A 25,577-nucleotide genomic window follows, 5' to 3' on the forward strand; every position below is an offset into this window, starting at 1 on the left:
CTTCTATTCCTTGTTGGAAGGGATAAGATTTCCTTGTTCATTCCTTTGCCCAGCCTTCCCCAACCTGGTGCCCTCCAGATGTTTTGGGAGGAGTTTCTGCCCGACTACAGTAACATACCAGAACCAAAAGAGCCTTTGCCAAATCAGCAATGTCTTTTAATCTCTGCCCCTCCAATTTAAAAATGGCCTCAACTAGTTAATCAGTTTAAAGCTTTAGTTGATTAATCTGCAGATTAAAAGTGGTTAAAAGAAGGTAGTCTTTAAAAAGAGATCTAAAAAGCCCCCCGACATTTGTGACACTAAATGGACACCAAGGAACAGGAGGGGCCTCGCATTTCGGGAACACCCCCTTTCCTTGAACGTTTGGGAAAGTTGTCACCTTCACACCCCTCTTAGGGGCTCCCTGGAAAGGTGTGCAGCAGGATGGGTGCTGGACTTGGAGGCACGTTGGTCTGATCCAACAAATCCAAGCTTCCTCCCTCCCTCCCTCCCTCCCTCTCCTGCCATGTCTCCTTCTGTCAGTCAGCCTTCCCTTTCCTGCCATGTGGGGGGGGGTACATATGTGTGCAAGGAAGGGCTCCCACGTGTAGCCTGCTGTTTGCTAACACAACAGCCGCACATGTTCCCACTGTGGCCTGACAAGAGGGCTGTCCATTTGTCCGGCTGCACAGCTGTTGGGAAAAGCCGATGAAGCCAGCAGCAGCCACTTGCCAGGTGGGGGTGGGGGTGGGGAGTGGGGTGGGAATGCACAGCACTGAGCCAAAGGACAAAGGGGGTGGAGTGCGAGGAGGAGCAGCAGACCCAACCTCTGCGCCTCCAGGGTGACCTGGCATTACCACAGCAACCCATCACCTCCACAGGGCTGTTTCCAATCTCAGCCTCCTTGGAGGGCCCACTTGGCATCCCCCCCCCGGCCATCTGAACTGCAGTGGGAATATGTCCCCCCCACACTTTTCTCCCTCTTCTCTGGTCCTTGGCCCGGCTGCCCTGCCTCTGTCCCTGTTTGTTTGTTCTTTTGGGGAAGGTGAAATTGCTGTGATTTTCTAGAGCTGTCCGCCTCCAAAGTTCAGCCCCTGTCCCAAATTTCTAGAATTGCAAGGGCTGCATTCTGTCTGTAGCCCACATGCAGCAGCTCAGTGTGAGCACAATGCAAGCACCGCCGTGGTGCCCAGCCGGCCATGGCACATCCCTGGCGGTGGCCCCTGAGGCCTCTTTCAAAATGTGGATATCAGATTCTAGGACAATTTGGGTTTTCCTAGCATGTCTTTAACTCAAAGAACAACCATCCTCTTGGCTTTCCAGTGAGCAGAAGCGAAAAGAGAGGACAGATCTGTTGCAACATAAATTGGTAGGGCCAGAGAGGCATCTCATGAAATGATCCTTGGCTCCTATTTTAATTTGTGATGGGATGTCTCTCTCTCTCTTTCACACACACACACATGCGCTCATGCATGCACAACCACTTAAGGCAGCCTTCCCCAGCCTGGTGCTTTCCAGGTGTTTTGCACTACCACGCTGGCTGGGGTTGATGGGAATCGTAGTCCAAAACATCTGGAGGGCACCAGGTTGGGGAAGGCTGCCTTAAGGGATACTGATTCTGGAAGTAGATATTTGCAAAACGATGTCTTTCTACAAGGCTCTGCTAAAAACATTAAAATGCTGTGCCCAGGCAACTGGAATTCTGCGACATTAAATGGACACTTTTGCAACCTGCATAAATCCTGCAGATTTGCCATGCTTTGCAGGGCTCAGATTTTTTTGTTGCACAATGCATCCTGCATCTGCTAGTTACAGAGACCATCGAGGAGCCATTTGGCAACACTGAAGGCCTCCTAACCACAAAACATCTTTAGCTACCTTCTAGCTCTTGAGGATTCACTGGTTTTTCCTTGCCCGCTTCCAATTACCTCTTCCTCGCAATAAGGGCTAGAAATGTAGTCCTTATGTTAAAAAGGAAAGTTGGAGACATCCTCAGGAAACTGGCCCCAACGCTTTCCCTGCGTCCCCACAAAAGCATCACTTTTTGCACAACCTGGTAGTTAGTGGGAAGAATGAAACCCCTGGGCTTTTCGGGGGGAGGGGCAGAGCCGTCTTGATTTCAAAAGCCCACCCCCAACAAGGAGGGAGGGGGAGGAATTCTCCCCCTTCTGCATTCAGAAGGCAATAATTCCCTTGTTTCCTAGCACTTGCAGGGAAATAACTGCTCCTCTCCTCTGACTTGTTCCACCTTGTATGCAAAAAACCAGTTTTTCTCCCTCTCCGGAGGGGCCCTTGTTTCCGCTAGATTGGTTATATCGCTTCTGGGCCTCGCTGCTCGCGTTTCCTTTCTCACGCTTTCAAAAAATGTATCCTCGTGCCCATTTTTTTCTTCCTCAGCTCTCCTTGATGTGTTATGAAGGGGGGGCAGGCATCCCACAGCCCTCAAAAACCCGACAGCCAAAGTGGAGGCCGGAGGTTTTGCCTCAAAGGGGCTTTCAAACCTCCAGCCTTTGGGGAAACCTGCCTGGCTCCACTCGTCTTCCACAGAACCCTTGGGCATTGCAGAGGATGGCAGGGGACACAGTAGGGTTCAGTGGCATGGGATATTGGGTCTCACATGGCATCAGCCCCCCAAAAGCCAGGGGGAAAGCGCATGGCTGACCTTCCTGCTGGAGCAACATTGCTTGGCAGTGGATTCAGGGCAGGCCAAAGAATGGGATTCTTCACACAGGGCACAATGAATTGATGGAACTGGGCTGCCATTGCCACAGGATAAGTCTGTCTCAGCATCCCAGTTGGGGGCAGCAATACCAAGGGAGAGCTGGTGCCTTTGTGTCCTGCTGTGGGCTTCTGGGAGATGTTTGGCTGGACATCTGTAGAACCTCCCTTTGCAGGGATAGTATACCACTGATTAGTAGCCGTTGACTGTCAAAGGCGGTATACCGTCGAAGGCCAGTTTCTGGGAACTGCAGGTAAGAAGAGTTGCCTTGGCACTCCGGTCCTGCTTGTGGACTTCCCACTGGGGCATCTGGCCGGCCACTGTGAGAACAGGCTGTGTTGGACTAGATGGGCCCCCTTTGGCTTGATCCGGGGCTGATCTGGTATTCTTATTTTAAGAGCAAACAGAGAAGGACTTCATGGACCAGTTTCATCCCTCCTGGAGGCATATCTAGCTAGGCACTTTTGGAAATGGGATTCTGGACAAGGTGGACCTTTGGTCTGATCCAGCAAAACAGTCCTTATGTTCCTAACAATCCATGCCTATTCGCCCTGACAACTAAATAGACCCTCCATGTGCAGGCGCAGTACACTTTTAGACATTAGATGTGATCAACAAGCAGGCAAGAGTTGCTGTGTTCAAACCCTTCTTGGGGGTTTCCTGGAGTGTTTTGCCTCAGGGTGAGAGGCTGAAGCACATAATGGGGGGGGGGAGGGCAGGGAGGCTCTTCCAAAGTTCAGGCCTCTGAGTAGGATCAGGAACCCTTGGCCTGTATCTCCTCTCCTGTGGCGGGGGGAGGCCAGTGAGCAGAGCCATTATTCCAAGCCCCCTCACCGCCCTTGTCCTGTTAGAAAGGAGCCTCCAACACGAGCACACCAGCACCCTTTGTTGGGGGATACCATGAGGGGCGAGGGCTTGCTGTGTCCCCCCCAAGCGGGCGAGGGCAGAAGGGTTTAAGCCTGCGACGCAACCTCTGGATCTGCAAGTGTGGGCAAGAATGCGGCAAGGTGAGCTGGTCCCAGGCGTGGCAGGTACAGGTGTAGGGCACCGCAAGGTGTGGCAAGGGTGGGAATGCAAAGAGGCCTGCTGGCTTCTTTTTTCCCTGCAACCTGGAGCGAGGGGAGGGGAGGGGAGGCACAGCACTCACGCAATCGTGCTTTGATCGGCCGCCCCTCCCAAGCCCCGCCCCTTCCCTGGACCTCCCTCCCTCTCCCACCACTCAGCCGTGCGCTGCTGCGGGTTCTTCCAAGAGCCCGCCAGGGGAAATGTGCAACACCAGCAGCCCTGCAAGTAGGTGGCTGCCTAAGACAGCCGCTGTCAGAGGGAGCGGACTTGCAGGCAAGCCTTGGAAATGCAGCCCCTGCAGCTGCTCTCTCCACAATGGCTCTGGGACAGCCATGCCAGGTTGCTGCCCCAAAGCGAGTGCCACAAAACAGTTGTGTTGACAGTTTGGGGAATCCCAGGGAAATTGGCAGTGGTTGCAAAAGAGATCTTAATCGCCACCTTTTGGAAGTAACACTTTTAATTACCCTCGCCAGCTTTGTTGTGTTTTGCTCTCGCAACAACCCTGTGAGGTAGACCCATTGTGCTCCCATTTTGCAGATGAAAGTAGACGGTCTCACAAGTTTCTGACCGCAAGTAAGGTTGGAATGCTGGTCAGCATCAAATTCTGTGTCCCATGAACCATGCGTGAGTGCGGGGGGGGTGCTTTTTGTATACAACCACACAGGGAGCCTCATAATCCATTTTATGTGAGGCATGACATCCCAAGATGGGCTGGAACCCTGTGAAAGCTATTGCACTCATGCTCTATTTTTGGGCTTCCAGCTGGGGCAACTGGTTGGCCCCCATGTGGGCAAGGGGACTGTTTCCAAAGAGCCCCCCCCCAACTCATTGTAATGTGTTTTAGGAGTAAGGAGGACTTTAAGAAGGAGGTTGTGTTCTGGCACATGGAAGGGGTAGTTTGTGGCTTGAAAGAAATGTAGGCATCAATCCCTGTGTGTGTGTGTGCGTTTCTGAAGTCCTAGGCACAGCCAAGGTCGCCCTGTAGTGCTGGCCTTGGGTGCTTGTGAGCTCAGCCCCCACTGATCTGTGGTGCTCATCCAAGCATTTCTGGACGGGGGTTTGGGAGGTGGGATGAGGGGCCTCCTTACAAAAGAATGAGGCTGGGAACACCTTGCAAAGGGCAAAGAGCCAAGAGGCGGGAAAGAAGTCCTCTTGGCCTGTGCCCTCCTCCCATGCTGCTCTGCAAATGGGGGCTAATTAAATGCATTCTATTGTTACTATTATTGTTGATGTTTTTGTTGTTATTATTTCCCAACACTTTTTGCATGGGGGGGGAGCAAAGTTATGTTTCTTTCACTTTCTCTCACCCATCCCCCACCTCGCTCCCCATTTTCTGGAATCAGAGCCCAGATTGGGAAATGCCACTCAGAGGTCACCATGGTGTGAAGGGGGTTTGGCTTGCATTGAACTCTAAATGCTGAATTATGTTTGAAAAACATTCCAGAAATGAGTGACAAATGTTTTAACGGGAGCAGAGAAAAGCTGGCAAAGGCAGTGGGTGTCACTTCCTTTAGCTCAGAGATCCTTTGAGCCCGCAACGCAGGTCAGCCAATATCTCCTGGGGAGCCTTTGTGGAAGCAGCAGTGGAAATAATTTAAGGCTGCATGCTGGCTTCGATTGGTAAATTAATGAACTAGCTTTTAGTTGACTTATTGGTGAAGGCAAATTTTAATGGGCAGCGTTGCAAGAGGTTGGGCCAGACAGGAGCAGACTGTGGCCTTTGTGTTGTGCCAGTGGGTTTAGCAGTGGCACCTGGCAGGACGAGATGGACCTTTGGCCAGATCTAGCGCAGGATTCTTCTTTAAAATGAATTAGTTGACCAGATATTTGGCATTTAACACACATGCATTAATTTCATTAAATTTATTTATTTTATTTATTTATTTATTATACTTGTATACCACCCCATAGCTGAAGCTCTCTGGGCGGTTTACAGTAACTAAAAACAAATACAATTTAAAATACATCTTTTAAAAAACTATTTAAAACACAATTTAAAAATTTAAAACAATATAGAACACATGCTTAATCATAATAACCATTTTCCTGAACTTACAAGATCTGAACAGGGCGGCTCACGACAGATGCTCTTGGCGGTCACTGATTCATAGGGTCGCCATGAGTCGTAATCAATTTGAGGGCACATAACAACAACAAAAACATTACCTGTACTTTAAGGCAGTTTTATTATCCCCATTCTCTTACAGACGTGGGGACTGAGGCTGAGAGCACCAGCGGCTTGCCTCAGGCCATCAAGCTGAGTTCACAGTTGATGGATGTTGACACTGGATCTGGGGACTTTCCATCTAGCACAGTTCCCTCTTATGCTCCTGGAGCATCTTTCCTCACCATTGATCCCTTGACAACTCCAACTGGGTAATGCACCAATTAGTGCAGTTTTAACTTGGAACAAATCCACTGGGATACCAGCTTGAGCTGACCGTGGAGATGGAAGGCAGTGGTACAAAGGACTGTAATAATCCTCCTTAGTTAGAGTTCCATCCATCTGTGACTTCCCCAAATGTGGCTAAGGGGCAAAGGCACATAAAGGTATGAAGGGTCCCAGATCTTTAAGGACATTTAAAGCACACAGCTTCCCCCAAAGAATCTCGGGAACTGCAGTTTACCGCCCACAGTGCTACAATTCCCAGCACCCTTAACAAACTACAGTTCCCAGGATTCTTGGGGGGAAGTCCTGTGCCTTAAATGTATGCTGCGTACGCAGCCTGCTCTCTTTACATTCTAGCAAAGGGCTTAATCTTGACATGGCCATGGGGGTTTAATTTGAGCCAGAGTTCACCAAGATTCATTTTTCATTACCAAGCCTTCTGATGTACAAATAAGTTGTAACAGAGTACCTCTGAGCATACCCAGAGTGCCAGTCCTTAACGGCTGAATGCCAGCCCCTGCATCCACACCCGGAGTGTGTTGTTTCAGAGGCATGGATGAGCCCCAGCCCCTCTTCCTGGAATTTCAGCTGGGCAGGGTGTGGGGAGCCTGTGGAAGGCCCTGGGCTTTTTAGACAAAACTTGTTGATAGGCACAGCAGCACAAACCATGTGATATGCAATCCAGAGAGAGGCTCCTGGTATCACTCTGCCAAGCTGGGAGGTGAGAGGGAGAGAGCAAGAGCGCAGAATCAAAACAGCAGGGAAATGGGGAGGAAATGAGAGATTGTTGACGGGTGGATATTGGAAAGATGTCAATCTGGTGATGAGTGGGGATTCCTCCTGCGATGATGCGATACTGCAGGGAGTGGGTGTGTCCCAAGTTTCGCCCAGGGGCAATTTCCCATCATTCTTCAAGACTTCATTTGCCCTTCATGGTTTCATCATGAAACCTGCATATGAATTATTTTCATTATATACACACACACACACATACACCAACACTGTTATCTTTTCGGCACCAGGTCAAGACTTGCCTCTTCTCCCAGGCATTTTAGCATGTGTTTTTAAATTGTTTTAAATTTTTAAATTGTGTTTTAAATAGTTTTTAAAAGATGTGTTTTAAATTTGTATATTTGTTTTAATGTTTTTAGTTACTGTAAACCGCCCAGAGAGCTTCGGCTATGGGGCAGTATATAAATACAATAAATAAATAAATAAATAGTGGTAGTGGTAAAGGTGTTGGACTACGACCTGGGAGACGTGGGTTCGAATCCCCCCACAGCCATGAAGCTCACTGGGTGACCTTGGGCCAGTCACTGCCTCTCAGCCTCATGAAAACCCTATTCATAGGGTCACCATAAGTCGGAATCAACTTGAAGGCAGTACATACATACATACATACATACATACATATATATATGTTATGTATTTACCAACAGTATAAAATCTGCTCAGAGCAAGTGGCGCAGATTGGTGCATGTTACATAAAACTATGGATTTAGCAGGGAAGCCTGAAGTGCTGATTCTCACCATTGCTCCTTTCAGGATAAAAGCTTCAGCTGGGGTCAAATATTGCTTGGGTAGCGCAGCCCAGAGTTCAAATGCCACCTTTGTAATGACCTCCCCAAACGTGGCTGAGGGGGTAAAGGCAGACATAATGCTGGATCATTTGATTAATTCTAACACCGAAACAACTTTCCCTGTCCCCAGAGGAGGGCAGCCCAGTTATTTTCTCTGTGTGACTCAGTGGCCAGTGGGCTGGCTTTCCTCTCTCCCATCGAAGCATGGGCTGATGGGAGTTGTAGTCCAAAACTTCTGGAGGGCACGAGGTTGGGGAAGGATGCATTAAGGTTGTAAAGATGCCTTGTAGTTGCACATCTCCAGAAGTGTCCTCTGGCTGCAGCGGCGGCAACTGCATTCCACACAAGGAAGAGTGCAGGTTGCCGGCCCAGACTCAGAGCAACCTCCCTAGCCATCTCCAAATGATCAGCTTGACAGTCTCCTCCCAGGGACCAAAAATCCAGGTTGAGGGCCCTGTGCCAGGATCTGAGGGAGCTGCTGAACTCCAGGGCGTCAGTTACTGCAGCCCTTGCAAATGCCGCCGCACTCTGCACCTGCCTCTCCATCCAGTGGATGTGGGGAAATCCCCATGAGCTGAGGCAAATCTCCCATGTCTGTTCAGTTATGTCTGACATTCCCTGCTTTAGTAAGCAGTTTGGTTTCTTTCCAGTATAATTGCCGTCAGGTTTGCCTCCAGTGGTCTGCAATGCACTGACCTGTGTGAAATGATGATGATCATCATCAACATCATAAATAAAGTGAGTCGAATGTATTTGTAACTCCACCTCTCCAGCAGGAAGAGTTTGGAATAGTTCATTGGAGGCTGATCTCTAGGGTGAGGTGTGGTAGAGCCCTGCCAGTATTTTTTCTGCACCCCAAAATCCAAAGCTGTAGTCCAACAGGCCTGTTCCCCGCTGCTGGACTACAGAAGTTTCCCGCGAGAAGCAGACCTACTCCTCCTGTCCGGCTGGCTCTGTGGTGATGTCACAACGCTCTCTGAGGTCACTGCTCCTGCCCCACTACTCTGCCAAGTGGGTCAAGGCGGGGGTAGGTGGGCAGGAGGGTGGGTGGAGAGCTTTCGGTGAAAAGTTGCAGCAGCAACAACTCAAGTGACAAAAACAAGGCAAAAGCTAAACGCTTCCAGAAGATTTTGAAACTGATTGACACCAGTGATGGGGCAGCAGGCATGAAGTGTACAGAACCAGGCCAGCATGGAGGGACGGGAGAGGGAGACAGCAGAAACCTGGATTGCCCCTCCCTTTATGTTTTCAGATATTTCTCACCCCAAATATCCTGTTTTGTTTAAAAGATTTAACAAATACATCTGTACAGAATGTTTATCATGCTGTTGTGGTGAGTGCGGTATGCAGACTGTGACATTCAAGGTGCATTCCGGAGATTTCAGTGATAAACAACAAGATGCACGCCTGTTTCTCGCACATGGTGGAGAAAACAAAAGGTGGAAGACCTGAGTGCAAAATAACTAAATATACCTTCGGGTCTCTGTATATGCTATGCTAAAAATTCTTCAGCAGGGTAGCCAGGCTGGAGCGCCAACAACATTATGTGTGCCCCATAAACATTATGTAGGTTCATATAAAAGGCCTCAAGTTGCTCTTGCAATCAAAGCAACCCACATGTTGCAGGGAGAGCAAACACACCTCCCCCCCCCCAATTCCTCTCCTGGTGCACCTGACTAATTTTGGGGAGATTTTGCTCCCATTGCTATCTCTTGGGACCAATCAGACCCTATCCTTGAGCAGAACCCTCTCACCAAGATATCCTGATGAAATTAATTTTAAAAGCAGCAAGCAGACAAATTCATGGAGGAGTAGGAGAAGTCTATCCAGTGGCTGTTAGCCATGGTAGACCCTCCATAGTCAGAGGCAGTCTTCCTCAGAGTATCATATTAGGGACAGACAACTAGGGAGGGCTGATGCCTCCATGTTCTGCTGCTGCCTTTCCAGATGGCTTGATCTAGCACTGCTCTTCTTTAACGTTCTGTCTCATTTGGTGGCGGCCCTTGATGCTGTAGAGGAAAGCAGAATGGCAGAGGGAAAGCGAAGGGTGGTGCAACATGGCAGGGAAGTGGGAAGGGGGGCGTGTTCTGAGAAACAGCATTCCCCAGCGGGAACAGCGTTTGGGCTGGCCTTGCAGCCCAGGTGAGCACAGCCCTGAGGAGGGAGGCCTCCTGCCACTGCAGTTCCCACGCTCGGGCAAACCTCCCCAGCTCACCCTTAGTCATTGCCAAATCACAGGCGGGCTTTTTGCTGCCTCCTGAGAAACGGAACTTGGCTGCCACCCTTCTGAAGCAACAACCCTCGACGGAGCTCAGGAGTCACACCAGGCCTGGGTTCCCACGGCAGCCTTTCCCAGGCTGGGAGAGAAGCAAGAGGGAATCCGGAAGGAAAGAGCCTTCCAGGGCTCTAGGACTCTGGCTGGGAACCCAAGAATGGCTCCATGCTATCAGGCTAGGCTGGGCTGGGCTGGGCAGACGTCACTGAGCCTTCTTGAGCAGGGCTTTGAGGAAACTGTTCCTCGGGAATCTCTGCTTTCTTTAAAAGCAAAAACCAAGTCTCTAGTCCTGATAGCTGCCAAGATAATGTTGAAAAGTATTTGGCCAATGTCTGAGGACATCTGGGTAACCAGAGGATTTGAATGAGGTTTCCTGCAACCTGAGTGTCAATGGCCCATAGAGCTCCCTGGCTAGCCAGAATCGGAGAAACATGCTTTGCTTGAATACGTTATAAAAGTTGCAGCTTTTCTTGGGCACAGTTCAGATTACCTGGGCTGGGCCCTGACTAGGCTTATGTGGGAAACTGTCATGTGAAATCTTCCTTATCCTGCTCTTTTGCCCAGTTCTAATCTAGGCAACTTTGGTCTTGCAAAGTCTGCTCAGAACCAGCCGCTCAGGTTCACCAACCTTTATCTTAGCTAATGTTCAAATGACACATTTAAGTGAGTCCAGGCAGAATCCATATGGGAAGTACAAGATAGTTTTTATAAATTTGTCTGGCAACACCTGAAGCTGGCGCAATTAGTCCAGGGAGCCTAGATGACCTGTCATTGTAACCCTAGGATAATGTGTGTGCCTCCATTTTGGAAGGCCTTGAGCAGATGGGATTCCCAGGTCAGAGGTGTCTTCTGCCCTGTGTTCTGGCCCCTAGCCCTACATACAGGACTGCACACCGCCCCTCTCCCTGCCTGTCCAAGCCGCAGCTGGTGTCTCTCAGTGGCCGCAGTTTGCTTGCCTAGCTGTACCACTCCAACAGCCCTGATTGACAGGCCGCCACAGGCTGCTTTGATCCCACCTAATGGCCTGCCGGCCCCCCACCCCCAGTGCCTGGCCCGTTGGCTGCACAAGGTTCACATTGGCAAGGCTGCTGGTGTCAAGTGGGCCCAGTTCCCCCAGCCCACCCCTGCCACCACCCAGAAGAATTTCTCGTAGGAATGGCAAAGGCGGTGCCATCCTCCGCATCCCACGGGCCAGGCACCGTTCCCAGGGAGTCTGGCTGCGACTGAGGCTGCATCACCTCGCCTGGGCCCAGGTTCTCTCCTGCCCTTGGAGCGTGACAGACTCACAGGAAAGAGAAAGCCACACTCTTTCTACTGGGAGTCATTCCCATAGTCCCCCCCCCTTGCCCAGCCCCTTCCAGGGAGGTGCTTTAAAAACAACAGCACACACGGGCATTTGGAGAGGGTGCTTCAAGGCATCTGGCCCTGCGTGGCTTTTCCCCTGACTCAGCAAAAAGGCAACCTGAGCTTGCCAGGGGCTGGAGATGCAGCTCACCCTCCCCAACTCCCCCCCCCCGTGGAGCTACAGGAGCTGCACAGGCAGCCTTGCCCAACCTGGTTCCTTCCAGATGCTTTGAACTACAACTCTCATCAGCCCCAATGTTGCACAGCCGTGCTGCCTGGGACTGACGGTACCTCTAGTCCCAAACACCTAGAGGACATCCAGGAAGGCTGGGGAAGGCTGCCATACTGGATCATGCCCTTGAGGTTGGTCCAGAAGCTGCAGCTGGTGCAAAATGCGGCAGCAAGACTGCTCACTGGGGCAGAGTATCGCCAACATGTCACCCTCTGCTGAAAGAATTGCACTGGCTGCCCATTCACTACCTGGCCAAGTTCAAGGTTCTGGTTTTGGTGTACAAAGCCCTATACAGCTTGGGCCCAGCATACCTGAAAGATCATCTTTATCAGGACGTCCATTCCAGACAACATAGGAAGCGGACCTCTAGTGTAGTGGCAGCGACCCTTTGGAATCCCCTCCCCTTAGATATTAGACAGGCACCGTCTCTGTTATCTTTTCGGCGCCTACTGAAGACCTTCCTCTTCCAACAAGCCTTTTAAGTAGAGACCTTATCCCAGTCTGCATCTGTGCTACAATTGCTTTTTAATATATTTTTAAAGATGTTTTGTTTTAATATATTTAAGATGTTTTAGAGTGTTTTTGGTTTAGTTTTTGTTTGCCACCCTGGGCTCCTACTGGGAGGAAGGGTGGGATATAAATTTAATAATTAATAATAATAAATAACTTAGGAGCAAAGCATTTTTAGGATCTGCAGCCAGCATGATTCGGTCCCATCGTTCTTTTTGCTCAGTGTGGTGTCCAATCCGCTGGAGAGAGCTGTTGCAATGTAACGGTAAAAGGGTGAGCTATGAACCAGGAAGTCCACAATTCAAACCTCACCTTAGTTCAAATCCTCACTTGGTCATGAAGCTCACTGGGGACTTTGGGCGAGTCATACCTAACCGACCTCACTGACCAACCTGGCAGGGCTCTTGTGAGGATAAATGGTGTTGAGGGGTGAGCCATGCACCCCACCTTGAGATTTTCGAAGGAAAAAAATCTCAAGGAGAAAAAATCTTACCAATGGCCTCTGCAAACTTGTGCGCCCTGGGATGCAGTTTTTCTGTTTTCTCCAAGCCTATACAGGTGGGGGTGGGGTGCACAGACAGCAGCTGAAAATGTTCAAGGTTTATGTCATGGAGGCACGAAAGTTGCACACATGTCTGGATGGCCAGGACAAGCACAGGCTGCCTCTTAGTTCATGGCCGGCTTTTGCTGGGAGGCCATGTGGTGACGGAGACGGCACAAGGGTGGCCTTGCCTGAGGAGTCGGCAAGCCACTCAGCTGACGCAGGTGAGGATGTGCCAAGGTTCCTCAGGCGCCCTTTGTGCTTTGTGCAGCAATGCCATAAACTTTACAAGGACAAGCAGCAATAGGGCCTCTTTCCAGGCAAAGGGTTCAAGATTCATTAGTGGCAGACAAAGGCCAGACCCTACAGTCCATCAGGTGTTCAATATAAATGGCCAATTATAAATCATAAGAGGGAATGTCTGTCTTGGTTATTTTCACCAAGGAAGTTGCACCCCATAAAATCTTTCCTTTGCTGTACTTGGAGCTGTAAAGGAACCTCTTTCCTCATCTCAGGTCAGGTTGCCTAGGACCCCTGTGCACAAGGCTCACTTTATATGCCTGTGCTTCATCCTCAGATACAATCTGCTCCACGACGAGCATGAACATGACCCACGCTTATTTCTTTTTATCAGTGAGCAACACACATCTGGACAGACATCGTTCATTTGGGGGTTAGAAAGGGCATGACATCCAGCACCTATTTTCTCTTTTTTGAAAAATCAGTCATTGCCAGGGGGGGATTTTTGTGTCCCATATAGCTTGGCTGGCTAACTTGAGTCCTCTGGAGCACAAAGGGGACAAGGTGCAATGCCCGTTTGCAATGCAGCTCCTCTGCAAGCCCTTTCAAATAAGCCTTTGCAAAACCTGAGCTGCTAAGCCAAAACAGCTGGACCTGAGCCGCAGACTTTGCACAACTGCAAGTCCTTGGTGAAACCGGAGATGGAGAGATTTAAATGAGCAGAACAGAATATGTGACTAAATTAGAAATAATGCCTCTGGCATCTGGTGTATTTCCCACTAAACTGTGGTCCAGCACCCCTAGTTCCCTGCCCAGTAATCCATAGCCTCATGTAACTAGCAAGTCATGTGCTGGTAGCAGCAATCCCCTTTCAAAACCTCATATGTGATGCCATTAAAAGCTAGGAGTGGAAGAGGTGTGTGTGTTGGTTGGGTGGGGGGAGAGAGATCTCTGCCTCTGTTTACTCAAAATAGCCGAAACTCTGAGCAGGTCCCATTCAACAACCTTCTCAAGTTATACTTTAACTCTGCCATGTTCCCACGCCCTTCACTGTGATCATCCAAAGGGGGGTCCCTGTCTTGCTGGCCTCCAGCTGTGAGCAGGAGCCCCCGCTTCCTTCCAGCTAGTGTAATTCAGACCAAACTGTCTTATGGTACAAACCCCTAAGTTGGCCCTGTCTCAAAAAGGGAAAGGTAGCAGTTGTCCAAGCAGTGGGAAGCTATGCTGTCCCTCGGAGGAAGAACTGAAGCCTTTGGGGCCCTGGGTGACTGGGGCAGGGGATGGGACATGAGCATAAAGCCAAGCGTGGTGTGAAGAAAGTGGATAGAGAGAAGTCCCCCCCCTTTCATCAGACTGGGGGTGAGTCAGTGGAACTGCAGGAGACTCAGAGCAGGTGACATAAATGGCTTTCTGGAGCTGTCTGCCAGGGTGGCCCCTACTTTAGAGGGCTTTCAAAGTGGGCAAGACAAATTCATGGCTCCTGGTCACCCCGGGTATTCACAACCTTCCACTTTAGAGGCAGAGCACCAGGGGGTGGGGTGGGGTGGGGTGCGGGGTCAACCTCAGCTGATAGCCGCTGCCTTCAAGCGCTGCTTGTGGGCTTCCCAGGAAGGGCATCTGGTTTTCCACTGTGGGTGGGGGTGCAGGATCTGATGGGCGTTTGCTTTGATCTAGCTGTGGGGCTCTTCCTATGCGATGTGGGAGTCCCAAGTCATTAACTTCCAGACTGGGAAGAGAGAGCAGGAGCCTCCTTGTGGCCCATGTGGGAGAGAGGCCCCTGTGAGCATCTTCAGCCTTTGCTTTTCTGGCCCAGCAGTGAATTGGAGGGGGACAGATTGTAAGACACTGAGCGTGCGGTCTGGTCAGGGACAAAGTGGCCAATGGGGCACCAAACCAGCCTTGCAAATGTCAGTGCTGCCTTTTTCTCTTCCTGTGGGCAGGCCTGCAACTGCAACCAGTACCTGAAGATCTCCAAGGAGAAGATGATGCAGCTGATGAAGCTGAGAGGCTGCTTGAAGGGAGAAGATGGCGCCCCAGGTAAGAAGAGGCTCTGGGCAGAGTCTTTGGTACTATGGCCTCACCAGCATTCCTGCACGTATAGTTCAGTAGTCTGCGGATTTCTGCTTTCATCTTGAAAAGGAAAGACACGTTTCTCACTCTTACGGATGCAGAGGTAGGCTTGAAAGTGTCTTGGGAAGTGCTTGGGAAGCATCAGAAGCCAGTGAGGCATGGGAGGTGTTTTTTTACAGTGATTGTATAGAACCTCTATGTTCAGACTGTGGGAATGACTCTGCCTGGAAGAGTGTGGCTTTCTGTCTGTGAATATCCATTGCAGGGGACAAATAACATGGGTAGGCCATTGTGTAAATGCCCTACTTGGGGGCTTCCCAGAGGCGTCCAGCTGACCACTCTGGGATGTGGGATGGTGGATTAGGTGGGCAATTGGTCTGACCCAGCAGGGAAATTCTTACACCCTTGGGTTCAGTGTGAATAGCAATGATAGCTAAATGGAACCTCCATGTTCAGGAGCAGCCTACCTCTGAGTAGGGAAGTTATCCATTTCATGTATGCCCAGCGTGGGGGCTTCCAGCTGAGGTATCTGCCTGTCCATTGTGAGAAGGTGAGATCAGGTTGCTGGGCTGAAGGCACTTTTAGTCTCATTTAGCAGGGTAGTTCTTACGTTCCTGCATTCACAGCTTTTTTCCGTCTTCCCACCACAAACTGAAGCATATGCAGAGTAAGTTTAGCAGGATCATAAGTATTTCACCTAGTCACCTGTGGTGAGTAAGAATCATCTCCAGGCAAAGAAAGCTTGTCCCTTGTTGTCTTGGAAACCAACCACAAAACCAGGAGAGGACCACAGGCAGGCAGAAAAGAGTGTCCTCCTTCTACCTTGTTGCCTTGGACTGCCAGAAAAAGGCAAGTAAAAGAGCGGATTCTTCCCGCCCTGTTGTGCAAAAGCCAAGTCAGGTGAACTGGGAACATGTTCATCCTGTGAGCGGTGGCAGTTAGTTAAGTAACCTCAGAGAATGAAAGGAATGGGTTTTTGTCAAAGCAAGAATCCTCTGGGGGACCCTATAGAAAACTCAGGGCCATGTCCCTATCAGCCCCATTCCCTCAGTGGTCACCCAGGGCCAGGGCGCCAGGTGCCTGCCAACCTCCATACACTGCTGAACCCCTCAGCTGCAGCCAGCCTGGCCGCTGTGGGGATGGGGGTGGGTGCTGGAGCCCCCCAGCCCCCCTCTAGCCCTTTCCCTGGCAATGATATAAGGTGGAGCTGACGGAGACGACCTAACGGCTAAACTAGAAGCAAAAATGCCCCCACTTTCCCTTGTGCCAGCCAGTGAGTAGAACGGCACTGGGATGGTTGACAAATGCTTATTAAAAAATAAGCGCCAAGCATTTATCAATCATCCCAGTTCTGTTCTACTCACTATTTTTTCTCTCCTCAGGTCAGAAACAACTTTTTAATTATTATTTAACAAATTGGATCCAGATTCCTCATATGCAAAATAATGTTTTTAAATTAGTTTATATGCAATGTAATTATTATTATTAACAGCTGGTATAGCACAGTGGGGAGGAGAGCCTGGCTGGGAGTCCAGAGTCTGTGAGTTCAAATCCCCGCTCGTGTCTCCTGGGTCAAGGGCCAGCTAAAGATCACCCCCACAGGGAGTGGCTCAGGGGTCACGTGCCCTGCCCCCTGTGCAGCCGTGGGCAAGCTGCAGAGTCCCAAGGAGCCCAGTTGCCCCCCAGCTGGCAGGTGTGGACAAGGACGGGGCTGGCTTGTGCAGCTGTGGCAAGCTGAGCAGGCCCTAGTTAGTAAGTTAGTTAGTTAGTTATTCTTTATTTATATCCCGCCATCCTTCCAATACTAGAACTCGCAGTGGCTTCCACATAAAAGCACATATAATTAAAACATACAGAATCTGCATTAAAATGAAATTAAACTACATCCAATATTAAAACCAATCATATTGCTAAATAAAAAAAGGAATCAAAACCTATTTAAAAATAGTAAAATTCGGCATTAGTAGTGCAATTCCCAGCAGTCCCAACTTTAGCAACCGTCAATACCAAAAGCTTGTTGGAATAGGAAAGTCTTTGCTTGACGCCAGAAGGACTGCAGGGAGGGGTTATTCTTATATCCCTAGGAAGAGCATTCCACAGCCTAGGGGCTGCCACCGAGAAGGCCCTATCCCGCGTCCCCACCAATTGTACTTGAGAGGAGGTGGGTACTGAGAGAAGGGCCTCTCCTGAAGATCTCAGGGCCCGGGCAGGTTCATACAGGGAGATACGGTCTGATAAATAAGCCCTAGCCAGCTGGGGAGGACCAGCCTCAGAGGGAGGCAATGGCAAACCCCCTCTGAATGCCTTTTACCATGGAAACCCTATTCATACGGTAGCCACAAGTCGGGATTGACTTGAAGGCAGTCCATTTCTATTATTATTATTATTATTATTATTATTGCTGCTGCTGCCGCTGCCGCTGCTACAACACATTTTCCGCACATCAGGCTCTCTGTGTTTCAGTTCTGGCTGTTTTAGGTTGATACACAAACGCACACACAGAGTGCGCCATCAGACCCCCTCCCACAACTTGTGGGCCTCAAAGGGCAGCTTTTAACAATGACTGTGTAGAAGTTGAGGGAGTTTGTCCATCTTTCAAAATCCCTGAACCTGAGATGGGAGGGAGGGAGGGAGGGGACAGCTTTGTGCTTTACAGAGCAATTCTTTCCCTGTGAGATTTTTCTTTTCGAAAGCTCTTTCTTCCTAGTCTCCCTCCATGACCAGCCAAGCTGGTTGGGCAGGTTTCTCACGGAGAGGGGTTAGGAAAGAGAGAGGCTCCGCTCCCTGCCTCCCCCCACCTGAGAAAAGGACCTGCAAAGCCACCTTGTTCCTGACTCGCTGGGACAGTGGCGGAAGCCAAGGGGCTCCGCAGGCCCTTGGGCAGCCCTTGAGCAGGGTGACTTGACCACAGCAGGCCTCTCTTGCTTGGCCAGCTGGGCTGGGCCTCCTGTATCCTCCGGCCAAGCGGTGAGCATCTCTCCACAGGTCAAGGGCAGCTGCGTGGTGCAATGGCCGCCTGCCCACTCTCTCTGGCACCCTGTGAACGTGGTAGCAGGAGCCACTTTTCTGTGGGCTTGTCCCACAGTGCCACTCTGACCCTTAAAGACCCTCCACTGTGGGGGTGGGGCATGTTCTGACTGCCTGGCCATCTCCCTGATCCCAGCTGGGTGTGGCAAGGGCCTGCCTTGTGGCTCCTGCCCACCCGTGCAACCAAAGGCCTTTCAGCCAGGGGTCGGGGGCTTCTGTGTTGCTGGACTCCAACTCCCAGCATCCCCATCTGCCAGCGTGGCCACTTTGGTGCAGTGCTGAACAAGGCCCTGGGAGGCCAGGGTGCAAATCCCCACTCAGCCATGAGGCTCCCTGGGTGATCTTGGGCCGTTGTCACTGTCCCTCAGCCTAGCCTACCCCACAGGGTTGTTGTGAGGATAAAATGAAGAGGGAGGAGGACCGTGTATGCCACTTTCAGCTCCTTGCAGGAAAAGTGGGATAAAAAATAACAGAACAGACCTTCTGTAGGGCCACAGGTTCACCTTCCATGGAGACACACAGGAGAGACCCACAGGAAAGCTGGTCTGAGCATGTTCGAGGGGCTCCTGAGTCGTTCCACTAAGCAGCAAAGGGAGTCCCACCATACACCTGGTTGAGAAGGAGGCCATTCAGATCATCTGCTTTGTTATTGAGTATTAAAACCAGTTATTTTTAATACTGCATTTTTAAATTGTTGTGATCTGCTCTGGAGCCTCATGGTGAAAGGCAGGTAAGAAATTTAATAATAACAACCCCCTCCCCCACGGCCTGCCTTTGGCTCTCCACCCCAGAGGTAGCCTGGGCGCCCGTGTGTGATCTTCCCAGAAGGTAAGGAGAATTTCACCACGCATCAGCTGCCGTTACTATGCAGTGGAATGCGTGACAAAAACACCCGAGAAAGGTCTCTGCCTTTTTCCTTGGTAAAATGGACATCCGTCGGGATCCTACATTAACTGGGATTCACTTAAAGCTGGATGCATTTATGAAAAAGAGGTGTTGGTTTATTGTTAGGTTTCTTTAAAAAAAAAACTTCCCATTTTTATCTTGACAACAACCCTGTGAGGTTTCTTGGGCAGAGAATGAAGCAGTGGCTGGCATGAGGCCACCAGGTTAAGGTTTGTAGCCAAGTGAAGTTTGGAACCCGGGTCTGTCCAAGTCAAGATAAGCTCTTGCTGGAATCGGTCCCAATCCTGTATTTTCCCGTGCCTGTTCTTTCCCTTGCCATCTTTTTTTCTTTTAGTATTATTGTTACAACTGAGCTCACATGTTATTAAAGGACAATTAATCGTTGGATAATTACTCATTTGAATGTTTAACCTAAGGCTCTGTGCAGGTTTTCCCAGGTTTGGGAACATTTCCTGCCACTCGTGCTCTTTTCTGGGACCTGATGCCTCATCTTTGTTTTTTGGCCAGGAATGCCCAGCAAGCCCCGACAGATCAGCCCATGGCTGTGATACCCACCTTGGTGGTCCTGAGGCAAACTGCTTGAACTCCGGGGTCTCATCGGGCGGGCGGAGAAAACTCGGGTAGAAACGTAGAGCAAAGAGAGAGAAATTGAGTTGCTCTTGAGCATGCACCTCCTCACCCCACCTCCAACCTCTTTCTCTGGACTTTCTGAGCAAATAATAGTTCAGAATTACTTCTCCTTCATATATGTGAGTCACATTTCTGCACTCAAAGCGACATACACAGCAAAATAAAATAACAAAAACATTAAAATGAGATATAAAACAGCAATACACATCTGACAATATATTTAAAAGGAACCAGTCCGACCCGCCCCACTTAAAAAATGAGCACAGCAAGAGCCACTGACATATCTGTCTCCCAATTAAAAACGTAGTCGGCAGCATAATTTTTAGTAGCCCACACAGCTGTTAGTCATATATGGCTTGTTAGAGAGCTGGTGGGGTGAGAACCTGAGCTCGTCCATCAGAATGTTGCTGTGTAGAGTGCTTTTGTTCAGGATTCTAGCCATGCGCTCTTCCTGAATATTCCCATCCTTCCCCAACAGACAGCATCCTGTGCTCACAGAAGATGCTACTGCTTGGAGGGGGGCGGTTGCTATTTTTTTAGTACTTCTGCAAACCTTTATCTGGTACAGTAGGGCCCCACTCATATGGCGGGTTACGTTCCAGACCCCTGCCGAAAAGCGAAAACAGCTGAAAAGCGGAACTCATTGAATAGAATGGCATGCAAGCGGAACAAGCACCGTATGAGTGGGGCTTTAGTCTAATTGCGTCTAGCTGAGACCGCCGCATTAGCGAAGCATCCTAAAGCGAAGCGCCCTAAAGCGGGGCCCTACTGTATATGGATGCTGCTGTTTTGGCTGCAAAATGGCCAACATTACGGGAATGAGTTTACTACGAGAATATACAAATGGGGCCCTGCAATAAAATGTTGCAGTGCAGAGTGCTTCTGTTCAGGCTACCAGCCACTCCGTTCCCCTCCCTCCCTCCCTCCCCCCTCTCTTCCAGTTTTCCATCCCCCCCCTTGCAACAATCAGGCAGTATCCCATGCATACTGAGCATTCTCACAGAGCTGCTTTTGGAAGGGTTGCGCAGGGTGGAGTGACAGGCACACTGGTGCCAATCCCAGCTCCATGAAATCTCGGGTTTCTATGGGCAGCGTTCACTGTCCCTGGGGATGCTTAAAAATAGCTTCTCAATATAAAGTAGGAAATGGCCTTTCAAGACAATGAGATGGTTCTCTCTATCCTTTTTATATTTATGTGCCTCTTCCTCCAACCTCCTTTTCCATTCCATTCCCCCTCCCACCAGGTTTTCTGTTTTTTCCCTCAACTGTCAAATCAGCATTCCATGTCCACTGAGCATGCTCCATCCTCACTGGGCTATTTGGGTCATTTCCCCCCACCCCTCCAGTTAGGGGTGGTGCTTTTTCTTCTAAATATTTTTTGCATTGCAAAACCTTGGAAGTAGCCAGAGTCTGCTGATACCCGCATCTTGTGCATGGGTGGTGCAGTTTTGGTGACATAAATGTGAGCACTCGAAGACTTGAGATCAGTATAAGTGTATAGATTATGGTGATGACAGCTCCAAAGAGCTGTATAAATTAATAATGTTACAAGCAGTAGTGTAGTGGCAAATTCAAAATGCAGGGTCCCTTCATGTTTGTCATAGCCATGCCCCCCCTTTTTGCTGCTGGTTTGAGAATGAGATCCTTGTTAATGCCTTCTCCCACAACAACAGATATCCCTAGGAGCCAATAAACATGAAAGGGGAGAGTGTTAGCTACTGAGAAGAGTCTTCTCAATGGATGACTCAGCTCCTTTCACTCTGATTAGCTCCAACCAGCAGGAAAGGACAAGGAAGCATGTTAGAAGACTCTTCTCAGTGGCTAACACACTCCCCTTTCATGCTGATTATATCATAGGATGCTGAAAATATTGGGACCCTGCTCCCAAAAAAGGAAAGGGTCTCCCTGAGACCTTGGATGATTACACTCCTGATTACAAGCAAAATGCCCATTATTAAGTGTTGAAGGGAAGCCTCGATTGCAGTGACTGGGAGGTGGAAGAGGGGTTGATGGGGTACGAAGAACTTCTGTGTGATCTGAGCACCAACCTAGAGGAGCTGCATCCTCTTTGGGTCACAGCATCAGGAATTTTTCCATGTTCCAACAGTGTCCCCAAGTGCATCTCTTTTCTCCCCCTCCTCCTCCCCATCGGCAGACACGCACACCCAGGGGTTGGGGGAGTAAGGGACAGCCGTTTCCTTCATGGCCTGCTCTGGGGCTTCCCCACATGGGAACTCTGGATGCTGGACTCGATGGGCCTTTGGGCTGACCCAGCAGCAGGGCTCTCTGATGTGCCTTCCCTTTTGGGTGCACCCAGTGAGGCCACTGGGAATGGGGCAAAAAGCACAGGACCCCTCCTCTGTCATGTCAGAGTATTGAGGATTTGATGTGGTGTGGGAGGGCTTCCCCCTCTCCCTCCAGCCCTGGAAAGCAGCCTTGAGGCTGATTTGAGCCACCCAGCCAATGGGCAGCCTGTTGAAGTGGCCGCCTGAGCAGGCTTCCGATGGAACAAGGTGGCTTCTTTGTGGCCCTGCAGAACAGTGTCTTCCTGGGTGGCCCCCCTCAGGCTGAGCCCTTCAGCCGGCTCCATTGGCCCTTATCTGGAGGCGGAAGACAGTCAGGGATCCTCTGTTGCCTCCCCCACCCCTCCCTCCCCAGGCTTGTAACTTTGCTTATCAGTTGCAATCTCTCTCTAAGGAAAAGTTTCTCAGGGACCTTTGTCCTCCAAGAATGCTCACAGGGCGTATTTTGAGAACCTGAGCAAAGGTTTTATGAGCCCAGTCTCTCCTGGCCAATAGCAGGAGGACATTTGGCACCCTCCTGAACTCATCCTCAGGATGACAAAGATGGGCTGGCATGTCTGTCTGTCCCTGCAGTGCAGTCTCCGCAGGCAGAGATGGCTGGGATTGGCGGCCACTGCCGGGTGGTGTTTCTAGAGCGCAGGCTGGCTCTGCCCTTCCTAGGGCCACCAGAATCAGAATAAATTAGGAAACCTAAGCAAATATGTGCAAAATAGGCCTTGTTTGCCTAATTTATACAGGTTGACAAATTCAGGTTTTCCCCCTGCACCAATAAAAGTCTTTGTGTGTGCATGTAGGGGGGTATGTTTTCTCTTAAGAGAAAAGTTGCTCTTTAATTCATTTGATGATTTAAAAAAAATCATATAGAAGGTGGAAATGTAGCATAATTTATCCAGTTTCCGCTAATAATGAAGGGGGCAAGACTTTTGTTCAGCCTCCTCTGAAATCTCACCAACCATTTCATACTTATTTTGTGAGCCTATCTTCACCTCCATAAGGGCTAGAGCCTTGGTGTTTTCTCCCCATTAAAGCTGAATTGTATGTCTGGTTCTAAATCCCGCATGAGTGGGACAATATGTGAATATTTTAAAAGCTGTGTGAGCTTTCATTTAAATTACATGTGAAGACAGCTCTAAAGGAGGACAGAATCCATGATTTTGGGGTGGAGCTTTGTTTTGTTTTGTTTTGTTGGGGGGGGGGAGAGAAGCCACAATACCCATGAATCCCTGGCCTCTCTTGACTGTGACACTTCAAAGGGTCCTAAAAGCAAAATTACTTCAAAGTAACTGTTTTTTTCAATGAGGGGCTTGTCAAGATCTCTCTCTCTCTCTCTCTCTCTCTCTCTCTCTCTCTCTCTCCTTGCAGGGAATTCTTTTCAAAGGCCTTTCAAGATGCCCCTCCTCATCCTCTGCCTGGCCCCTTTAAGGAGGCCACTGCAGGGACCAGCACACAGGACCAGTGATGGTGCCTTGTTTGCGGAAAGGCCGTGTCCTTGCCAGCTCCCTCGAGACAAAAGGATTTTCTTTTGGGAGGAGAGCTGAGTTTGGGAAAGTGGGGAGAGGGTTTGTATCCTGTGTTAATTGTACTCATTGTAATTGATGAGCATGACTAACATAGGTGCATTAGTTGAAATGGGTCTACTTGGAGTAGAGTTTAGTGGGATGGAAAAAAAATGTGGGATATAATCCCAAATTTGCACAGCTTAGTAGAAATAAATAATATTGGCCTTTACAGTTATGTTGTGCATTCCACGTGTCTGAAAGTGTTTTGCAAGTGTTTTCTCTGTAGACTTGGAATCTCCAAAAGTTGGCACCACATGAGAACAAGTTGATCAAATAGTTGAAGACTCTGGAGAGGCCCAAATGCCCACCTTCAGAGGAGGCTGCCTGTTGCATCTCTGTATGACACTACTCTGGGCATCCCTCCTTCCAGTCAAGGCAGGTGGCAAGGGGTCAAACTCAGAGAGTTCAGGGGCTCATCCAGCAGGTAACACATGCAGCCTCGCCTGACTCTGTGATGTCCTTCCTTGCACCTGGAGGGGTCACTGCCCCACCCGCTGAGGAGAACAAGTCAAAGCTAGGCCAGTACATCATCTAGAGACATAGCATGCAGGGCTGGGAGCTTGAAGGCAGGCCGGGAGACAAACAAGTAGTAAAATGGCGCAGAGGGGCCAACAACAGGAAGAACTAATGTGTCCTTTTTCCTCAGGCGAATTGACAAATGATCCTGACAAGAACGTTGTGGCTGAAACCCTTGAACTCGCCTCTCACTGGCCCATTTACAGTCCAAACTGCCAGTGTCTGGAGGAGTTGAGCCTTGACGTGGAGTCGGCCCTGCTACCCAATGGCAGGCCCTTGAAGATTGAGGCCATCCCTGTCGGAATGCTCTCCAAGGAAGACTTGAGCTGCTTCTACTGCTGCAGCCAGTGCGGCAAAGTTTTCTGGGAAGGGTCCCACTTTGGGCATGTGGTCTCCCAGTTCAAGGAGGTGCTGGACCTATCAGAAGACAACCGGAGCTTCTATGAGGAGGTCTGAGCCTGGGGTCGGGACAGGCTCAAAGGGATGACTGCTGACAGTTAATGTGGAATTAGCTGTACGCCAATGTTAATGCATAGAAATGTGGGGGAAGACGAGGGACGTTCTCCTTACGATCTGTTGGGACACCCAGTGATATGTAACCATTTGTAAAGTTTTAAAAGCGTCTCATTCCTGAGACTTTTCATCCCCTGGACTCTTGCTTCTTTCTGCTGGCTATCCTGGGGGAGGCAGCCAGTGCAGTGCTGAATTTCAGAAACGGGAGGTGTTGGGTTCAGTTTCGCCAGGGAGATGATCCCCACCCTGGAATATTTCAGGTTCCCCCTGGCAATTCTTCCTAACACCCACCGAGCATCTAGTGAGTCGAGTCACTCCAAATTGCTTCCAGAAGGGCTCAACCCTAACCATTAATCTGAAGAATTCTGTCAGAGCTGAGAGCTGCTTAGGTTATCAGACCCCCTGATGGTGCTTTAGACTGAGCTGGTCCGTTGGGTCATTTGACCTGGCACCCTTTCCTCCAGGCAGAGAAACCTTTCCTCCTACGGCTGCCTGCCATTCTTTTCACTGGAAATGCCAGGGCTGAGTCTGGGACTTTTGGCATGCAAAACCTGTCAGAAGCCTCCTATCCCAGATCAGACCATGAGCCTGAGTAGCCCAGCATGGCTGGCAGCCTCTCTCTGCAGGGTCTGAGGCAAAGAGAAGCCTTTCCTGGCCCTGCCTCCTGGAGATGACGGGTGGGACATGGAACCCCCTGCATGCAAATCAGATGTTCTGCCACAGTCACAGAATCTCACATCCGGGGGATCAAAGCTGCTTTATAACACTGTGCGCCGCTGTATAGATGCCCAGATGCTCTTAGTGGCGGCTGCAATCATTTGAGGCCAATAAAATGCCTTTGAAGGCCAGAGGACACTCGAAATCCAAGCTTTGCCTTTCTTCCCCAGATGAATCAACATGAATTGTGACTCGGATTCCTTCTCTCGCGCTCTTGCTCTCTCTCTCACACAGGCGCGCACATGCGCAGATGCACATGCGGAAGGTCCCACTGTTTCTCTGGAGACGTGGAGGGAAGGCGGGCAATGTTTCCCTTGCCCTCCAGCCAGCGTATCCTAGCTCTCCCCCTAGGCCCTTATGGGCCCCACATCTTTGGCTCGCACGTTCATCCTTACCCCTTGAAGGTTCCTGGCAGGAGATCTGGCAACGTGACCTTTCAACAACAACCCTTCCTCTCCGCCA

General features: G+C 50.0%; 1 protein-coding gene across 9 annotated transcripts in view; it reads left to right on the forward strand.

Moving 5' to 3' along the window:
• Positions 1-24,530, forward strand: part of EXD3 (exonuclease 3'-5' domain containing 3) — a 184,993-nt gene extending 160,463 nt beyond the window's left edge. For all 9 annotated transcript variants that reach the window (XM_061603974.1, XM_061603978.1, XM_061603975.1 and 6 more), the window contains 2 exons: positions 14,815-14,911; positions 24,016-24,530. In XM_061603974.1, the coding sequence (XP_061459958.1) occupies positions 14,815-14,911; positions 24,016-24,341 (423 nt within the window). In that variant the 3' untranslated portion in view covers positions 24,342-24,530. The remainder of the gene's footprint in view (positions 1-14,814; positions 14,912-24,015) is intronic.
• The last annotated feature ends 1,047 nt before the right edge of the window (positions 24,531-25,577 follow it).

The sequence above is a fragment of the Rhineura floridana genome, chromosome 20 (genome assembly GCF_030035675.1).
Source record: "Rhineura floridana isolate rRhiFlo1 chromosome 20, rRhiFlo1.hap2, whole genome shotgun sequence".
Taxonomy (NCBI): Eukaryota; Metazoa; Chordata; class Lepidosauria; order Squamata; family Rhineuridae; genus Rhineura; species Rhineura floridana.